The 21,222-nt window shown below is 36.2% G+C and overlaps 1 protein-coding gene across 1 annotated transcript in view; it reads right to left on the reverse strand.

Annotated features, from left to right (window-relative positions):
* Positions 1-801: 801 nt before the first annotated feature.
* The window catches only part of Trhr (thyrotropin releasing hormone receptor), a 42,330-nt gene continuing 21,909 nt past the window's right edge, over positions 802-21,222 (reverse strand). Inside the window, exon 3 of the mRNA XM_005316245.4 lies at positions 802-7,886. Within this exon, the coding sequence (XP_005316302.1) occupies positions 7,479-7,886 (408 nt within the window). The 3' untranslated portion in view covers positions 802-7,478. The remainder of the gene's footprint in view (positions 7,887-21,222) is intronic.

Below are 21,222 nucleotides of genomic sequence, written 5' to 3' on the forward strand. Positions count from 1 at the left end.
TGAACCTTTTCAAATGAAGTCTACCAGAGCAGTAGCCCAGGGACCAGACAAGTTTGCTTCTACATAGAGCTAAGCTTTATAGTCCAGGCATTTCTATCTCACCTATTCCAGGTAAGTCAAAGATTATTTGGAATTACAAAGGCAGTGGAACAATCTGCTTTACAATAACGCACAAGTATCAGAGTTTAGTATTTGCTGTTATCCAAAAATTGACAGTAAGAGACATTTGAAGCAATTGCTTTGAATAGTGCTGCCCAGCCTTCGACTTCTTGTTACCTCTCATATGAATTTTGCCTTCATTTATATCAACATTAATGAAACTCGGTATGGATTTGATGAGCTAGTCATATTTGTTCTAATACACATTAAATTAATTATAAAAATTTTAAAGTATATTTGTGTATTGCTTATTTTACAAACCCAGGATTCTTGGTATATGCTGGATGGTACTGAATTAAAATGAGATCTTTTGGTCAAATGATTTAGGGTTGAGTATCACCTAAAATGAAACAATTCAGGGGAAGAAGAAAGTGAAAGAGACAAATATTTCAGTTTGATGCTTTATTGTTTGCCATACACATATTGAAGCAGACACACAGTTTCCCATGGTAGAGCACATAATACTGCACTTTCTTAAAAAAGACTGTCCCACAAGGATGCAATGGTTAATAATTCCCAAGTGATAAAGCCAGTCAGCATACAATTTTCTGAAACTGGTAGAAGGAAGCCAAGACATTCAGAGGCACATCATAAGCAACATGCAAGTCAAGGTTGTCACAGTAATCTGAAGCTAACACTATGTGTTTTTCAGTTTCATGTTTATTGTTGAAGTTTAGGTTCACAAAGGGCCTAGGTCCCCAAGCTAGCTCTGATCTCTATATTTGGCATAATCAGATAATTTCAGAGTTGCCAGGGACCTCTGAACAATATACACATATATAAATACTTTTCAATATATGATAACAATATAATATAGAAAAGAGATACATGTGTATTTTTCACTTGGAAAATTAGGACTACAATAATACTTTTAGAATTTAACATTTACAAGACAAATAGTATACTATCTTTACTATAGATAATAGATGAAATTCACAAAGTTCAGGAAATCAACATAGCTTATTTATATACATTTCTACTTTCTACTCTTGGGTGTGAGTGAATATTTTCTCACCAAGTATAGATAGTTTCTTTCCTTCCTTTATTTTTCCTTTCAACTAATTGCCTTCTTTTGTCTATCCCTGTTGAATTGAACTTGCACTGTATGTGATTTATTTGTGTTTCCCTGCCCTTATTTATCTTATTTCTCTTACATGGATTGTCTTTCCTTTAACTATCTAAATCAATCTATCCTTGAAAGAGACCCTAGTTTCTCTAGAAAGTTCTCTTAGCTACTCCAGGCCTCCCTGAAGTCTCCTTCCCTCTGAAGAATTCAGTTGCTTATAGACTGAAATCACAGTTTGGCTTCCAATTATATATTTTGATTTTATTATCTGACTCTGTGTCAGTGTTGCTCTCCCTAAATAGTGATCTTCTTGAAGAGGCAAAGTTTTACTCTCCTTTTTTTCCTCATTATTAAATTAGGTTATGGAAATGAGAGTGCTATTGAAATTGTCCCACATGATTTACGTAAGGGATTGTTCTGACCATCATCTGGCATGCAATGTAGTACCTTTCACTGAGCCAGTAGAACCATTTAAAGAAATAGAAACAAATCCAACAAGGTATTTTGTTGTGAAGATAGATCTCTATGGGCAAATTTGGCATCATCACAATTTTAGAATACATTTCTTGGTTTGGAATTCATTATTTATTCATTTAACAGAATCTTAGGGACATAATCCAAGTTTGGATAATTTGTAGAATTCAAAGATGAAATAGACTTGCCCTCAAGGAGTTTTCTTTATAAATTTTGGGATAACTAAAAGCCTTGGAGGTTCCACATGGGGGCTCAGAAACCAGAGGTTTTTGAGGTGTGCTCAGAGAACTATAGGCATCAAAATCACCGAGTAAGTGAAAATCTCTAGTGTCAGGGACAAAAAGAAAACTTAAAAAAAAAAAGCACATTTTAAGATGAGCTCCCAGCTAATTCTGTGTATCAAAGCAGGGGTGGGTGGTTTATGATCTGGGGCTAGTACGTAAATACTCTGTTTTCTTACTGGGGCATCTTTTTGCTGTTGCAGGAGTATAGAGTATTCTTACAGACATCTGCATTCAGACCTCTTGTCAGGTGGAATTTTACTCTACTGTCATATTGCATCCGTTTTTTCCTTCCTGAAAAGGGTCCATCTTTATCAATCAGCTCTTTTTCAGGGAGTTCGTGTTCTTTTTTGGCAGAGAACAGCTACATGCACAAGAATTAAGGCCATTCTTCTTTGAAGAATGAAATAATCACTCATAGGATTGCAGGAGCTCAAGCTGACTCTATTGTTTATCTCATCCTTTTAACTTTTATAATTTTTAAAGTGCTTGCATTTCCATTATTCCAGTTGAGAGTCTGTAGTGTGGGCTTGACCTAGATGTTCCTCCATGAGGACTTGTAGGCAGTCATTATGTGGATTTGCGGCTTATTGGCCATTAAAACGATCATGTTTTCTTGCTACATTCAGCTTTGAAGGTTCTGGACAATGTGCTATCTTTACTGTACTACTTTATCTGGCCTTTAAAAAAATTTTTTTTTCAAGATGTAATTCCCAAAAGGTAAATTAATCAACTTATATTGAATTTACCATGAATGTGCTTGGCGTGGAAGAATGTAAATAGGCCTGATGATATTGTGTAAAGATATTCATGATTACTTTTGTCAGAAGAGATTATTTGAATATTAAAATAGGAACTATGTAGATTTAGTTTGCATTAGTGAAGTTCATTTGGTGCTAACTATGTTAATAGTCGGAGTTATTTTGTCATCTCAGTAACAAAATTTTCCCCCAAAGTGTAACTCTTGTAATGAGGCTAGGTCCTGAGTGATTTGAGATCATAACTTATAGACCAAACATACAAGGAAAATATTATCAGGTCTTATTTGACTGTGGTCAGTGAAGTTAAAAATTAAAATGGATGGATCTTCTAATTATAGTTTATAAAATAGAATCAGAATATGTAAATGATCTGTATATGATATCATCTTAAGACATTGCCAAATACACTAATAATTGCTTCCTTAAAATGTATTTCTAATATCTCCAACTCATATTCTAATTAGTACCCACAGTTATATCTTTGAGGTGGTATTATATGGGTCTTGTTTCTCTTACTGGATTGTGAGCTTTGTAAGGATGGGAAAAACCTTTTGTTTTCTTCCATAGGTCCCTTTAGCAGTTTACATCTATTGAGGGTTCTGCTGCTGGTTTTTGACTGAAACCTATGAAATGCAAAGCGTGTGCCTAGTTCTCTGTTTAAAAACAAAAAAGGCTATATTAAGCAGCTCAATTCCACCTGAGTCCTATCATGTAAATGAGGACATCATTAATAGAAATTTCAGAAGCACTACTTTTTCCCATAATTTAAAAGTGATTTAGGAAAAAAAAACTTTCATAGAAAGACATTTTCGCATACATAAATAAATTTGAAGAACACTTAAGAGTTTTACTTAATATATTTGATGTCCAGTTGTTTTAGTCTTGAATGAAGTTGGATGAATCTTCCTGCTCCTAGAAAACTGAAGCTCACAGAGGGAGGAGCGTTTGATTGGGAGGGGGAGACAAGGAAAAAATACCCATCACTACAGGGCTCTATAGGACTTCCTCTTTTGTATTATCCTGACAACAAATTTGCTCAGTCAAATCTTGTTTTTGATGACTATTTACTGTAGACAGCTAAAGAAACAGAAAATTAATTGCTAGAGATTTTTATGATGGTGCTCTCCTTCGTAAGGGAACAAATGATTCCAAACATTTGAAAGAATTTTCTTTGAACTTGGGATGAACTCCTGAGTGCTCAGTGATTTACATCTAGTTTCCTTATTTCATACACAAATATTCCACTCCCTCTGTGAATTGCAGTCAAGAGGCAAAAATAATACCGAATATATTTATACAGTTTGTAGAATCACAGGTTACTCATTTAAAATCTTTTCTACTAAAAAGTTAATGTCTTTCTCTTCTATTATGTTTACAGATTTAACAAACTGTAGAATGATGCAACTCTTTCATTTTTTAAGAGCAGTCTCAAACTGTGTAAACCCACGTTTACCAAAACATTGTCCTTATTATTCCAACAGAGTCTGGAAATATAACAATTCAAGTATCCACTAAAGACTCAGTTACACTGTACTAGGTTTTTATAGCTATCGTGTACTGAGACTTCTCTAGTTTAGCTCTAATCAGTCATTTCTTTTTATTGATTATCAAGGTGCTTTGTTCTGTTTATTTAATCTCTTTAAGAGTGATTATAGAGTTTGGACTTTTTCTATTTATTCTTGGCTTTGAGAATATTTGAGTTGTATGTTAAACTTCAGAAATATACTTACAATATTGATGAAGAAATCCAAAGAGGGAATTTATGTTCACTTGCCCTATTCATGATCTTTACCCCATATTCACATATTTCAGGTAGAAGATGTAACCAATGATACTCAGCAATTAATTAATCAAGTTGGAAGTAATAAAATGCCCCAAGGAATTTTATTAAGGGAATCTCTTAATAACATTACTTCATTCCACCAACAGTTTTTTATTTACCACTTTATTTTTCATGCAACAGCATATTGTTTTAATTATTTATGGAAACACTTTGTGATTTAGTTTAGTGTGGTAAAGAATATTTTAGAATGTTATATCTCTTCTGTGTAAATCCAACTCGCTATTGGACATTATACAGGAACATTTAATGTTATAATGGCATTTGCTTAAGAGATAAAACAGCATGAACTGCATTCTTTTGAATTTCCCTTATAGTCTAAAACTAACAGATTATTAGTGAATAACTTTTTAAAAATTAAAATGGAAAATCTGAGCCCATATATTAAATTTCAAAATGTCAGAGGAGTATATTATGTTCTGTATATCAAGTAAAACTGATCATATTTTTTTCAACATTTGATATTATCATTCTTCAAAGATATTATATATATATATATAGATGTGTGTGTGTGTGTGTGTGTGTGTGTGTGTGTGTGTGTGTAATTAGGCCATCAGGTCATAAGAATTTAATTAGTATGTCAGCTTTAAAAAAGAAAACATATTTTCCCCATTTGTCCTCCTTAGTAGCTATACTATTTAGAGAATGAATGCCTGATTCCTGGTCTTATCATCAGAGAAATCACAATTCTAGTGATACTGTGGTGAAAATAATGTTGATTTCAGTACTTACCCTAGCATGCCTAAGACATAGATACTCAATAATATTGGTTCTTTGCCCTAATTAAAAAAATCTGATATATTCCAATCCCCTTTGTTAAGCAATTTATGTACACATGTGTATGTATTTGTATGCATTTGCATATATGCTTGTAAGATTTGGGACTGGGTCACTTTAGTGTTCTATTTATATGATTCCAAGACTAATATTTAATCCAGGATGAAAATTCAGTTAAAGTTGATTATTCAGTGACATGCAGTTAGACTTTAGGGTATTTTCTATAAGTCTTTGTTTGCATTTACTTACTGATACAATGATAGAATATCTTCCTGGAGTAGATGAGGCAAAGTTTCAGAAGCATATTCTGGAATGAGATTCTGGACGACAGACTCTCCATGAAGTAGTATTTTAGCACAGAAGGTGGAGACAGGTAGTCATCATTAGCAATTAGGTTCCAGAAAAATCTCCATGAAATAGGAATATAGGCTGTAGAGCGAAGATGCTAGTCTATGCATTGCTTAAAAGTACAGGTACTTTTAGATCCAGTTATTAAAAAATCAGTGATTACTGAACCATCATCACAAGTAGTTTATACCCTTTGATATGCTGATTGACCAAATCTCAGTAGGTGAGTCATTTAAAAGGTATTAAAGCAGGGCTGACAAATGTCCGGGGAAGAGTCACATATACACTTGTCTAATAATCCCTGGAATAGCAGGTCTAAGTCAAAACTATAAATATAAGATACTGATGATAGGATGATATCAGTTTTAACTCAATTAAAAATAAAATCAATGGACTTTCACGTTGCTTTGATTTAGAATCGGTAAACAAAATGTCACTAGATTTTGAAAAAAAAAAAATCCAAAAACTACTAATGACAAGCAGACAGGAAGAAAAGACAATTTCAGACATGTTAAAATCCATAGACTACAATGCTCAGTGGGAGTCCTTGTCTTGAAGTGTAATAGCCAGATTTTGGCTGACTTGGAATAACAACTATAACTTTGAGAATGTTTCAGACTTTTATGCTTGATTCAGTTAGAAGGATTCTCTTGACATGGCTCAGTAGTTTATACACAAGAATGTTCAGAAAGGATTTTCTTCCTTAAAAGTTTCAGAGAAAAAGTTAAAACCTTATTTTAAATACTTGGTCTTGTGTTGGTTGTTATATGTCAATATTAATTGTATATTAGTTTGTGTGTTCACGGCTATTTAATGTGAATATTGCTCCTGCCCCATCCATCACTTAGGAGCATTAAATAGTTGATAAGAGCTGGTTCATCTCCAAATCAAATCAATATGTCTCCTCAATTTATAATTTTGGTTATTTTGAGGTTTATTTTACATTAAAGTTTAATGATTATTTTACTCTGTAAGATATAAAACTTATTTCCAAATTTTATAAACAACATTTTTAATATAGTCAACATGTTGGTCAGAAATATCATTTTTACTCAATGAATAAATATTTTTTTCTATATTACCCTATACTTTCAGATATTCATGAAATAACTGTACTTTGTTAAAGTAAAATACCTAATGAAAACATTTAAAAATCTGCATGTTGCCAAATTACTGAGTATATAAATAATTTGGAGGGCTCACATTTGGTAACATAATTAGGAATAATTTAATCTTGATGTCTGGATTTTTTTTTTCTTTTTGGTCCTCGGGATTGAACCAGGGGCACTTAACCACTGAGTCACATCCCCAACCCTTTTTGAAATATTTTATTTAGAGACAAGTTCTCTCCGAATTGCTTAGGGTCTCTCTAAATTGGTTAAGCTGGCTTTGAACTCATAATCCTCCTGCCTCAGCCTCTTGAGCCACTGGGATTATAGGTGGGTGCCACTGCACTCAACTTGATGTCTGAATTTTATTGAAACTTTTATACAAAATTGATTTTCCAAATTAAACAAAAGGGGCCACACTGTCAGTTTTCCCCATTTAGCTATTCCACAGATCTGCCCCCATACTTTTGTGATACTAGTTTTGTAAGAAGAAAAATCTGAATCATTCTCATGCTTTAAATGGCCTAGGGCCAGGACTTGGGAGAGCAGTGGAAAGGCTATCTGCTCTCTCTTCACATTTGAGCATTGGCTGTTTTCTGTCTTTTGTGGATAACTGCAGGGATTCTCATTTACTTTGTGGTCCATTTTCATCTAATTCATCAATCAACTTTGGCTAAAGGTTATCTCAGAAGCCAAGCAGGTGTCATCAAAAGACACTTTTGTAGCAGATAAGTAAGTGTCAGTGACAGTGATGTCATCAAGCTCTGTGCTGAAATGGTCTGACTCCTTGATGACACTGTAATTTAGGGCCACACTGTAGTTAGCAGGCTTTTCTGTTGGCTTCTGCTTGCAGTTGCAGAGCTTTCTGAAGGCTGCACGGAATTTCTGGGACATGAGGTTGTAAATCACTGGGTTGATGGCACTGTTGAGATAAATGCAAATTCTGCAAAAGAGCAAGAACCAATTTTCTTGGAAAGGACTGGAGAGAAATGAGTTGACAACCACAAGAGTCCTGTAGGGCATCCATAAAAGGGCAAACAGAATTACAACCACTGCCAGCATCTTGGTGACCTGTGCAGAAAAAGACAAAACGCAGCACAAACATCAATGAGAGCAAAGCCAAACAGTTCTCCCTCTCTCTACCCAAGCTTTGGTTTCCCAAGATGAAGTCTGAGACAAGGACTTAGGTGTAAGTCATTCATTTGGGAGGTGAACTCAGAAAGCAGGATTGAGGATGTAAGAAAAATGTGATAGAAGAGGAAAAGTCAAAATAGGGAAGGCTATTGAGATGGTTTACTCTGTAGGAAAATGCAGCCCACCAAACTCAATGCATTTCAGAACAAATCATGGGTCTGAAAGGAGAGAGTCTGGGGCATTTATCCACTGGCAGTCTTGAAAGGTGCCCAAAGGGATTTGAAACCCTCTGTACTTCCATGACTTTCTTGCTTGGAATTCCTAGGGATGATAGAGAGAAACTTGAGGCAGAGAAGAGGAGATACATAGGGAACAGGGAATGCCTAAAGTGGAATGTTGTCTGTAGACAAGGACCATCCACTATAGCACCGGCTGGGATTAAAGTTGGACTAAGAAGATGTTAGGACAGGATACTGAAAGTGTCAGTGATGAGCCTTAGGAGATAGAGGTCCAAGTCCATCTCTTCTTGCCTTATGTGTGGTCCTAAGAATTTATCTTTCTTATAGCTCATCTGCAAAATGTATTCAATATTGCCTTCCTAAATCAAACAGGGTAACATAATAGTGTGAAAAAGAGAAGGCAAAAATGCAATGGTCATTAAATGTCTACTATGTACCAGATGTTTTATATTTGTTATCACATTCAAAAAGCTTAATTACCCTCCACAATAATAGTGGCCACCATTTTTTTTTTTTAATAATAGAAAACAAGTTGAAAAATTCCTTGGTGAAAGTTGTGGAGTCTTAGAGCTGGAATTGGAATCCATGTCAGCCTGAATCCCAAGCTTTCGCTCCCGTCATTGCTCAGATTCCTTTCAGGTTAGAGGGAGGTGCAGGACAGAGGAAAATTCTGGAATTTTACCCCCCCCGCCCCCCCAAAAAAAGCAAAGCATAAGAGGTGGGACAATAGGTAGAAGAAAGTTAATATCTAATGTCACCAGGGATAAGATTATCAAAGGGCATAATTTAACAGATTCTTCTCTTACCTCAGTTCTCAGTAAAATGTTGGGGATTGGACGGAACTGAGAGTTACATTATCTGGGTCTGACTCCACATGAGGTTTTAATACCTTAAGTCATTAAACAGTGTATTCATTTGTATATCTGCATATTTGCCTGATCATTTCATTTACTTCATAAAGTTTCATTTACTTCATAAGGTTTTTGAGGAATAAAATGAAATAATGAGTGTGTTGGGACTTGAAAACTGTAAAACACCATAGAAATGTTATCCTTTAATTTATGACAATATAAAGGACCATAATACTTCATCTCCATGAGATGCATGAAAATTATGCTACTGATCATCTTTGGTTGCTTTTCCTTAAAAGCAACAATTTATACATTTAAAAATAAATTTTCAATCTCTCACAGAGTTTGAAAGATTTCAGTTTCCTCAGGCCCAACTTCCTAGAGGGGCTGAATGTGAAAACTATCAAAATAGAATGAACCGATCTTTTTCTTCCCTTATTGCTTTTAATTTCAACTACTGCAACAAAGTCCCCACCAGCAGCTACCATTTTGTTCTGGCATTGAGAGGGATTATCCTGCCCTTGTGGCTTTTAAATTTTCTTTAGTGTAGAAATAAACATTTTGCATTTAGAGATTTATTCTGCCATTAATATCTCCTCGGTTCCCACCCTTATATGTAAACCTGGTAATAGAAGCCCTGGTTCCCTACGCTGGGTGTCTGCCTTGCTCCCCCAGCATTCTGAGTCTTATGATCTTGGGCTTTGTCTGACACTTGACTATTCCTCTTGCATCCCATCTAAGAGATCCCCATGAGTTCTGTATTGTGGAACAATGCTACCCTCTTGCTGCTCTCCTTCCTTGATCTTTAGTGATAGCTTGCCTCCTTCCTCGGCTCTCCAGATGGAATTTCCCCCCAGACTTCTCCTATGGGCACACAGACTTCATTCCTTTTTGAATCACTCTTCTTCCTCCTACTTCCCTGCAATGACATTGGTGAGCTATCCATCTAGTCTCAAGGTACAGTGTCTGCTCTGCTTCCAGAGTCACTTTCTCACTGTCTTCCAACTCTTTCTGCTCTCCAGGAATGTGTCCCAGGCCGTCCCATCCCATCTCACTCACTGCTGGCTGAACTTTGTTTCTGACTCAGTGCCTAGAAGATACTAACCATCCATATTTTACCACTGGAATAGAGAAGGTGTTCTTTGGGAAGATGTGATTCACATAACACCAGAAGATACATTCCAGTGATTCGGAGTTCTTTTTGAGTTTGGGAGTATCCACACAGTTTGCAGGCTAACTGGAACCTGATTTTTCTGAAGTAGACTTTTAAGATTGTACATAAATATTTAGTTGGTCCTAGGAAATCCAAGACTCTACTCAGTGACAAATATTCTGAGCTTTGAGGGGAACTATGGTGGTTGTCACCTCATTGTCATTATCACCATAATCTTCAAGGTCACCCACAGCCCTGTCTTTATCCCCTGTCTAGTACTCCAGATCCTCTATAATGGGATCAGCACTTTACTCCCTGCCAGGAACTAAGGATCCTATACTGGAATCCTTGCCTTGCTTTACAATTAGATTGCTATTGTCACATTTGAATCCTTTAAAGATGGCCCAGGTAATCTGATAAGTATTATATAACTAGCATTTATTAAATACGTATAATAACTTCATGGGTAAATTAGTTTTAGCTTTATTTTGCATATAAAGAAGTTTAGAAAGTTGAAGTTTTAGAAAGTTTATGCAACTTCTCTAAAAACACATGTGCAGTATCAGGAGTATTATTCAAACCCAAGTCTATCCAAGTGAAAGGGCATGCTCCTTTCCTTCCTAAATCGCTCCCACCCCTTCATGAAAGTCTTTTGCATTTCAACAAAGAGATTTTTACTGTGTTGTTCCCATTAGGGTCATCGAAACATTTAACTTCTTCTAAGTATAAACCCAACACATTTATTGTACCAAATTTCAGAAGAAAAGTTGAACTTCATCGGCTTTACATTTTTCTCTACAACTGTCAGGTGAAACATTGAATCTGTATGTAACACCTGCCTGCATTTTTTCACTAATATCAATGCAGGGGGCAACTTTCATTGTGTTATAAAAGGACAACCTGTCTCAAGTAGTTTGTCTCCTGTGTGCTTCTGTAGCCTCCCATGCATATTTTGACATCACCACCAAACATTTCATTGCAATGATCTGAATTTGTTCACTTCTCCCAACAAATGGTGAGATTCTTCAGGGCAGAGGTAAATTTATATTCACTTCTCTGCTCTCAGGGATTTAGTACAACATGTGACAGGAAGCAGGCCTCAGAAAAGTTGAATAAATTTGGGCATGGAGGGCATTATTTCAGACTATGTAACCATGATCATTTTCTAAGTTTTAGTACTCCAATGTACTGTGAGAAGAATCTGGCAAAGGTTTTATTTTTTAATATTAAAAAATCTCTCTTAAATGAAGGTTAGATAGTAACATAAAGCCTCGATATATTTAAACTTTTTGTTTGAAATAGAAGAATTTTAAGGAGGTATAAAATGAAGCAGATAACAATGATGCATCTAAGACTAAGAGGAAACTTGTCTCCAGTGAGATGATAGTGAATATATTCAAACACACCCATAATTTTCTTAGTTTATTTCAAATATCTTTGATTAGGTTTAATCATATTCTAAAATGTCCACAAGTCTTAATAGATTTCCTGCTTAGATTTTAACAGCTTTTTCTCAGTATAAGAATAAATACCTAGAAAGAAAATATTCCAGAGATGATTTTTCATGCCAAATTAATTTCACTGTGGTTATTAGGATTTTATTTCTGGTGTTATTCCTTATCCAAAATAAAGTGATGAAAATGTAGGTTTGAAATTGGGCAATTGTTTTTCATTCTCTGTGCTAAGGCTTACAAGTCTTCAGAAACATCATGACAAATTGGGGGAAGGGGGAGTGATCATACAGCTTCTATTTTATTTTAGTTTTGGGTACTGGGGATTGTAGCAGGGGTGCTTAACCAATGAGCCACATCTCAAGCTCTTTTTAAATATTTTATCCACAGACAGGGTCTTGCTGAGTTGCTCAGCAACTCACTAAGTTGCTGAGGCTAGCTTTGAATTCATGATCCTCCTCCTCAGCCTCCTGAGCTACTGGGATTACAGGTGTGCACCACTACAATGTTTTATTTTGTTTTGATTGTGTTTTTGAGATGAAGTCTCTATTGCTGCCTGGGCTGGTCTCAAACTCCTGTCTCAGACTGTAGCTGATACTACAGGCATGCCACCAAGCCTGAAAAAGCTTTTTTTTTTTTTTTTTTTTTTTTTAGTACTGGGGTTGGAACCCAGAATGCCACACATGCTCAGCAAGTGCTTGGCCACAGTTACACCCACAGCTGTTGTAATGATTGAGAAGGAATTTATCCATTTGTTCCATGCATCCCTACTGTGTGTACTAACATGCTGGCTCTTGATGACTCAGCAGTAATCTAGAGAGATATTGCCAATGCCTTTGTGCACCTTAAATCTGGTGGGCAGTTACAATACAGTGTGACAAATGCTCAGACAGCAGGAAGTTTGGGTGCAATGAGAACTACTGGTCTGGATTTGGACTAGAAGCGTGTTTAGCAAAGGACTTTCTTGCCCTTGCCAAAATCTTAAGGTACAGAGAGACAGAAAGTTTGTCTCTGGTGAGATTTGGTGTGTGTAACTATCTGGAAGCATGTGAGTGGGTTGTATCATGGAGCCAAGAAATAACTTAGCATGCAAGTTTCAATTGCAGAACATGTAAAGAAGTGGAGTTCTTTCCCTAGGAAACTGGGAAAACCACTACAAAAGATGTTATATATATATATATATATATATATATATATAATGAGGTGATGAGGAGTATCTAGCCAGAAGTATTAGGGCAGAAGGAGAGACACTGCTGCCAAATGAACTACAGCTGCAGGGCGGAGTGATGAGTCTTGAAAACTCCAGCTCTGTGGAGCCATTTTAGTCAATGTGGAAGCAGGCAGCCATTTGTTCAGAGTACACTGTCTGCAAGCAAATGAGACTGTGAAAATCAATTGATGCAAACATGATATTTAAAGAGGGAGACTCTGCCCTGAGAGATGGTTGAGACAAGCAGGGTGGGCACTGGTGGATCTTGGTGGGATAGACCTCTGTCCTTGACCAACATGGCTAAGGGTTATCTTCTTTGTGAGGATCACCTGGCAATTTTGATGTTAAGCATGGCTGTATGTCTTTTACTCTTTACTGTATTTAAATAATACAATGAATGGCAAGCAATTCTCATAAGAGAATTCAGATTCAGTCCTTCTTTAGCAACTAGATAAAGATTCTATTCTACAATTTCATTTTTAAAGACATGAATTGGATAGATTTCTATCTGATTGCTAAAATTAAGATTACAGTTCCACAAGTGGGCACAAGTACCACTCTTCATGTGTGTGCTCCATGGAAAAACAGTTTGTGTTCTTTATTCTAGTCAGAGGAGGAATCTTGTATTAGTAACTACTATCTGTGTTAATAGTGCTATAATTCTTAATAAAAGGTCTGAAACTATTAACTAACATTTGTATATTGCCTTTTTTAGAAGAGTGTTAGATTAATTAGGATGTTGTAAAAATAATGCAAAGAGTTTCGATATTTCTTACACCAAAGCCCCTGTATTATTAATCTCTTCCTTAGCATGACATGTTTGTCCCATTAATGAACTTGTTGATAGTTTTATATGAAGTTATATAAAGTGAGTTAACTCTGGATCTTACTGGGCTTTTATTAATTTTTCCCCTAGTGTTTGTGTGTGTGTGTGTGTGTGTGTGTGTTTCCTATTCTAAGATTCCTTTCAGGATGCCGCATTATATTTAATTATCATGTGAGATTTTGGAGGATGTCCACAGGAGTGAAGTGCCATTCTCAATAGCACAACAAGGATCCATGCTATGGGCTTGCCTTATGACTGGTTATATATATTACTGTATATTGCTTTACTGAGATATAATTGATAAATAATTAAATTCACCCACTTATAATGCATAATTCAAGAGATTTTGGTATATTCACAGAGTTATTAAACCATCATCACCATCAAATTTTAGATCATTTTCATTATTTGAAAAAGAAACTTAGTACCCATTAATACTGCTCCAACTTCCCCGCCTCCCCCAGATCTAGGCAACTACTAACCTATGTCACATCCATAAATTTGCCTATTTTGAGCATTTTATATGAGTGAAATCATGCAATCTTTTGATTCTACCTGACTTCTTTCACTTAGCATAATGTTTATATGGTGAAGCACATTGTAGCACACATTGATACTTTATTTTTATAGCTGAATAATATTCCAAAGTATGTATATTCACATTTATTTATGCATTTATTTCCACCTTTTACTTATAATGAACAATATTGTTATGTATATCTGTGTGCAATTTTATATGAATGTATGTTTTTTTATTTATCTTGTCTTTTATTTCTTCTTATTTTACTTCATAGGGGTAGAGTTGCTGGTTTGCATATTCCCTTTTAAGATAGAAAGTATCCAAAAATATCAAATACTCCTTTAATTTTAGAAGAAATTTTGAGAGATAATTAGTATTAAAATATCCAGTATAAAATACTAACTGATTTTACAGAGGTATAAGTACTCAGGAAAGGTAGCCTAAAGAAAAAAACAAAACCCCAGGTGGGATGTATTCTTACACTACTCTTGAAAACTGGAAATAACTATCAGACAGAAAAACATGAGTAAGAGGAAATGGGAATTGGGAGATGAAATTATTGTTTGTTTTATGAATAAAAGCTTTATTTGTCAACAAACCTTTTTGGAATGGGTTAAGGAAAGAATGGGAGAAATGAAGATGGTCATTATAAACATATCTTTTAAAAGTTTTGTTAGTAAGGGGAGCAGAGAAATAGAGGGCTTGCCAGAGGGGGACAAAGTGTGTTGGTTAAATTTACATTTTCAGAGATGGAAGACAATACAACTTTTCTGTTTGCACAGGGAACACTTACAGAGATGGACATTTATGATCCAGGAGAAAAACAAAGAAGACAATTGGAAGAGCTAGAGCTGTGTTCTAGAATAGGGTGAGCATCCAGCAAAAGTAGTGGGGTCAGCATCTGCTCAACTGTAGAGGTGGAATTGCTTTTTTTTTTTCTTCCTTTCAGTATCTGCCCTTTCTTTCTTTGCCACATTTATGAGATCAAGACAATGCATGACAAAATGCTACCTTTCTCATCAACCCCTTATGTCCCTAATGGAGTTCAGACAGCAGTTAATTGTTAATTTCTTTTGGAATTTGCAGGGAAAGTACTTCATGTCATTGAAAATTGGAAATGGACACTGAGCTCAGAGAAGTACATATATGAGTAGCAAAGCTAGTTATTGAACTAAGAACTTTTGACTCTAGGTCTTATTTGTTTACAGATAATTATAGATATCAACATATTTATTGAGTTGAAGACTTCTACTTGCTGCGAATATTGTTTATAAACTATTTGGAAGGGATAATATTGTTGCCAAGAATTATTAGTAAGCTTGGAATCCTTTATGTGTTTTTTGCTTCAAATTGGAGTACTGATTAGGGAGGAGGAAAAGTTGTCATAACAGGGCAGTTAGGAGTCCTTTATGCCAATCTCTTTCCTGGAGAAATAAGCAAACAAGAAAATGGAAATTGCAAAAATAATCCAATGAAATAATGGAAAATTCTATTTCTTGGACTATACCCCAATTAATAGCAAGTCATTTATTAGGTTCTGGTTACATGGGAACTGGGGACATTTTAATTAATTGCCAGAGGTCAGCTTATTAGTCATAAGGATTTGATTCATGCCCAGTTCCCTAGGTGATTTGGTTGGAATTCTTGTACTGACTCAGAAGAACATCTGAATTTTGATTCTGTATATGATTCAGATACTTTTGCTATTATTTTTGTCTTGGAGATAAGGCTGTGGCTTCTGAGCATTTTCTATTCTGAACATTTTCTATGTGTTGTTGAGTGACAAAGCTTAGAAGGCAAAGAAGAACGAGTTGGAATTTGCATCCAGTACCTTGATTTCACAGTTCATCTCTGCCTCTGAGGACACTAAGCAGGACACATGGCTTATGTCTGAACCTTGCCTAAATTTCCAGGCAATTTCAAATAGAGTGAAAGAAGCATTTGTGCTAAAAAAGCAAGGTCATGTAACAGGAGGTGACAACCACATCATTAAACTTGTATTTGAAGACTATTTGCCTCTTGTATACTGAATGCTTTTCAAGGGCATCGTAGCAGGTAATTTTAATTTATGAACATCAACATCAATTTTGGATCCTACCCGGTACAATGCCAAAGCTATTTTTGACTTCATGAAGTACGTAAATCAACACCAAACTTCTGTGACATCTCTGATGCAAAAATACTTGGAAGGAGTCCTTAGTACATAAGCCTGCCACATAGTAAGTGCTCAATGCACAGTTGCATTATTATTGAGTAAATACTTAGTTTCGTCAAATGTTAAGATGTAATTGTGGAACTATGTGTGGTTTAGGATTTTTAAATTAGTGAAGTGCTGTAGTTCTTGCATTTCCTCTGGCTGGAATACTTTCATTTTCAGAGTGCATTTCCTTTTGGAAACTTTTTTGGGTTAATGAATATGAAACAGTCCTTAATATTCCAATGCCATCCTTTAAAGGGTAACAATACATTCTGTATTTGGACTCGTTTGTGTTTTCTGGCTTTCTGCATATTAACAAAAGCGTTCAATGACTGGGGATATTTTGCTCTTAGATAGCCCTCAGCAAAGTGATGAATGGCCTTTTGCAATCTGTTGTATTAATTGAGTCCACTGAAAGATAAACTTGACTTGATAATTAAATAAATCTGAAGTTAGCCAAGCTTTCCCACTGATTGGGGGCTTTGGGACTTTCTTCTTGCAGATTGCTCTGCTTTGTTTTGACTTAAGTCTGGACATTCAGTTTTCAAAAGACAGCTATACTCAATGTGGGGCACTTCATACCATTCAGTGAGATCATTGGTGGGGGTTTAAATTTTGAATGATGGGGCCAGAAAGGGGCTTGGAATCAACTCAAAGTCAGTTAAAGTACAATAAAAGTGAATAAAATCCGGGTAGTGATTCATGGTGGAGAGGTCACAGACTGACAGACTCTTTCCTGTGCATTACTTATGGATTTCTTGACAAGAAGCCATCCAGGGATACTAATGCATGGATTCTGGACTCCACCTGTCATTACTAAATCAGAGTGTCCCATTCGGAATAGCCATTCTGGCAAGAATTTTCAAGGGTTTTCTGGGCTCTACTCTGATTAAAAATTACATGAAAATATTAGCAGAGATTCACAGTAGAGAAACATTGGCTGCAGTGGGTAATGCTTCAGCAAGAAGTAGGGCTTAAGGGGGACAATGATGATATAGGATTCTTAAAGTATGAAATTATAAGTGTGGGGCATACAGGGAAATGGATAAAAGCTATTTGCCTCCACCCTTCTAAAGGGTGCTGAGGAAAGCAGGCAGAGCTCTTTCTCAAGAAGAATATTTGAGGGGAGTCTATGCCAGGGGACCTACATGCAAGGTCACAAGTTGGTACTGCCACAGGGAAGACACCAGAGCATAGCTAAGAGTTGAATTAAATGATGATATATTGCTGCACAGTACATGATGTGACCCCCTGTGACACCCAGAGTTCTCCAACAAAACAACTAAGCATATCTAAACAAGTGTGAAAGTATTTCTTTGGGAAACAGGCAGACCTCTGCACTCAAGTCTGATGTCGTATGGCCCTTCTAAGCCTGCACTTTCTTTCAGGAATGAAGTTAGAGATAAAAAGCACACAAAGAGTGGGGGAAAGTGATGGACTTTGAAATGAATCCTCCTAGTGGAACCCGGATTGAATGCTGACATACCAAGATTTCTCAGTGTAAGAGAAACCTCAAGTGATGATAAGCCTTGCTTTCTGAGAAGCTTTGAAAGTGTATGTTGATGGGAATGGTACAGTGTTTTCTTAAGATGTTGCAATCTAGAATGGAATAAATCAGGATGGTAATTGAAGGTATTTTAATTTGGCAACATGAATTAGCAGATGGAAGGGAGGAAGAGAATTATGACATATGAAATATCAACTATGTACCAGGCAAAGTTCTTGGCATTTTCTTCATAGCAGTCCTACTTTTCCTGCATTTTACAAAAGATAAGACTGAGGTCAGAAAGACTAAAAGACTAATGATTGAAAGCCACCCTATCTTTATAGGGTGTATTTGTATGTGTATTTGACTCCCATGTTTTCTTTTGCTCTTTGCCAAATAACTTGACTATGGGGAGGAAATTATTTTCCTGATGCTTGCAAAACCTAAAGCAAAATTGGGGCTTAAGGTTTGGAATTGGTGGAAGCTATATGTGGGAGGGGAACAGGGACAATAAAAACTAATTTTAAAGTCCACACAAGGGTTTATGTGGAAAGCACTTAACAAAGATACTTGAATTCAGGTTTTTTTTTTTTTTTTCTGCTAATAGTGGGAAATTGCTAAGAGCTTGTACTCAGTCTTCAGATTCCATGTAAAAGTTGCTGCAATATCGGCAACTATTGTAGCGTGGAGGCTACAGTATCGATTATGGAGTCTGATAATTCCGCATGATGAAAGGCTGGCTTCTCTCCTGTGGCTTAGATGTTTTCTTGTGCACAGGAGGTAGATATTTGGAAACATGCTGAGAAAAGAGAAACTCAGCTGGCAGAATTAGGATTCAAATGACAATAACATGCGAATTTTGAAAATAAAATGTCATTCTGAATATTTTAGGAGTCATGCTGAAAGAATGGTACAGTTCGTCTGCTGGAGGTTGGGTTCACTATTTAGCCTTTTCTAAGTGTTTTCTCTTCCAGGTGAATTACTGGTAAAGAGCCAAGCATGAGGAAAAGCCTGCTGTAATACATCTGGCTTTAGTTTCTTATTTTTGCTCTCTGGGGCATGGTTACTGCTCCTCCTGGTCATTTTTCTGTTAGAAACCAGACCTTAGAAATTCTAAATGAGGCATCTTGGCAACTCTGAGCTGAGACTCCAGCTAGTAGCTGTAACAATTCTCTGAAGATACTGATCTTTTTCTAGGGTGATATTTTCTCTATCCCTTTTTATTCCTCTGTGCTTCTCTGGCTATGAGATCCAGGAAGGGTGATACTGCAGACTGAGATACAAATGAACCCCCCTGCCCCCCAGGTACTAACACAGTGGGATCTGAGAAATCAGAGCCGGTATTTTTAAAATATAAACTGTGAATGATGGAGAGGACAGAAGGTGATGGTGATTCCTAACTAGAAGTAAAACTCTCAGTGTGTCAAATATTCTGTGGGCATTTAGTTGTCTTGCTACTAACACTTTTGGACAAAGGCCCTTGTCCGAGGATCTGAGATTACCTGGGAAGCGGCCAACTCCTTCTGCACCTGTGTCTCTCCCAGGGGAGACAGCGTGTACCATGGCTTGGGCCTGTCTGGAGTTAGAGAGCTGATTTCTTAGCTGTCTTTTAAAGAACTCCTGGAGATAGCCAAAAGGAGGGAGGTATGCTTCTTGCCTTCAGCAAACCATAAATTCAGTCTTTTTTCACTGACTTTAGCTTTTTGATGAGCTACAAATGTGATTCAAAATCAAAACTCTTGGTTTTAACCAAGTTTTGCCTTTATTACCCATTGTCCTCCAGAAGGTTCTGCATTTAACATGTGAGAAGATATCCCACATATGTATGAGGATTAACTGAAAGCAGAACAAGAAAACACATTGTAACATGTGCTATACCTTTCTAAAATGAGGGGCTGTTGTGTTCTTTATCCTGTCTTGAAATCTACCTCCTCAGTAAGGAGTGACAGCTTTATCACTTTTATCACTTTGTTTATCACTTGTATCACTTTGTTCATCTGACAGAATGAAGCTTGTCTTATCTGCTTCTTACTCTTTTGACTAGGAAACCACTGGCCTCTACAAAGTACATGAAGCAAATCAGCAGGTGCTGACAAATTATTAGTATGAATGATATGGACTCATCTGCTTTGTGGTACTGTTCAGTGGTTAAGGCTCCAAAGGCAGACATGTGTGGCTTCTCATTCTAGTTCTGCTGCTTACTGTTTGTATGAAACCAGGCAAGACAGTTCATTCTTCTAAATCGCAGTATATTCATGAAGTATGAGTAGGTGTGAAAAATAAGTGAGGAAATTTATGCAAAGCATAGAGCATAGTCCTCAATAAATGATAATTAATTTTTTTTGTAATTTAATGTGGGGGGGTAGATTTCTTACCATTGGGGAAACGTGAAGGATGTAGTCAAATAACATAACACTTTTTGATAATAATAATAATAATAATATTTTTTAGAACACTTAATATATCTTAACCATAGCACCAGGGACCTCATTGAAATATTTAATCTTTATAAATTTATAGGTTAGGGATTTTCTTCCTGTTGATAGATAGATAGATAGATAGATAGATAGATGATAGATAGATAGATAGATATAGAGAGGTCCAAATAAGTTAATATTTCTAGAGAGAGTCGGGGATACTGATCCTTCCCTGAGCTATTCTCCCTCACGTCTCCCTCTTTATTCCGCTTGTGCTCAGAGTCACAGTCTGGACAGGTGTACCTGTGCATTGTCTCTTTCCCCGCTAGAGTGATGACTCCTTGGGAATCCCTACACTACTCTGCCTGGGAGGAGCAATGTGAGGGTCTGGCATGTGATAGGAGCAATAAATATTCAGGAAATTAATGAATAGATGAATGAGGAAATCATTCACCAATGCCCTTCTAAGCACTACTGACTCCATGGAGTCCCTGGAGGCTGTTAATGTCATTATTATCTCCTGTCTTCTTTCTTTTTTGTTACATAAAATCTTGTTAGCAGGAGTAACGTTTAATACATATTTTTATCTATAGCCCCAAATCAGGGTTTAGCGTTAAAAAAAATGCTTGCCGTTAAAAATTAAAAATCGATATGTGAAGATTCTTTCTCAAAAGAGACATGACAGATCAGGCAAATTATGGCAAAGACCATTTTTCTGAGGGACAGTCTGTTATTCTGTAAAAATAAAAAATTGTTGGCTATATTGTTGTAAAGAACTTAGGAAAATTAAATAGCCAAGGAGATTCTAACTCAATATGATTTATGCTGAGTTCATTTCCCGTTACTAGATGTTGATTGATACTGTGTTAATATATACTAAAGTGAAATGGGATTTGCCTCCAAAAGGTACAAATCTCATTCTG

Source organism: Ictidomys tridecemlineatus, chromosome 7, assembly GCF_052094955.1.
Source record: "Ictidomys tridecemlineatus isolate mIctTri1 chromosome 7, mIctTri1.hap1, whole genome shotgun sequence".
Taxonomy (NCBI): Eukaryota; Metazoa; Chordata; class Mammalia; order Rodentia; family Sciuridae; genus Ictidomys; species Ictidomys tridecemlineatus.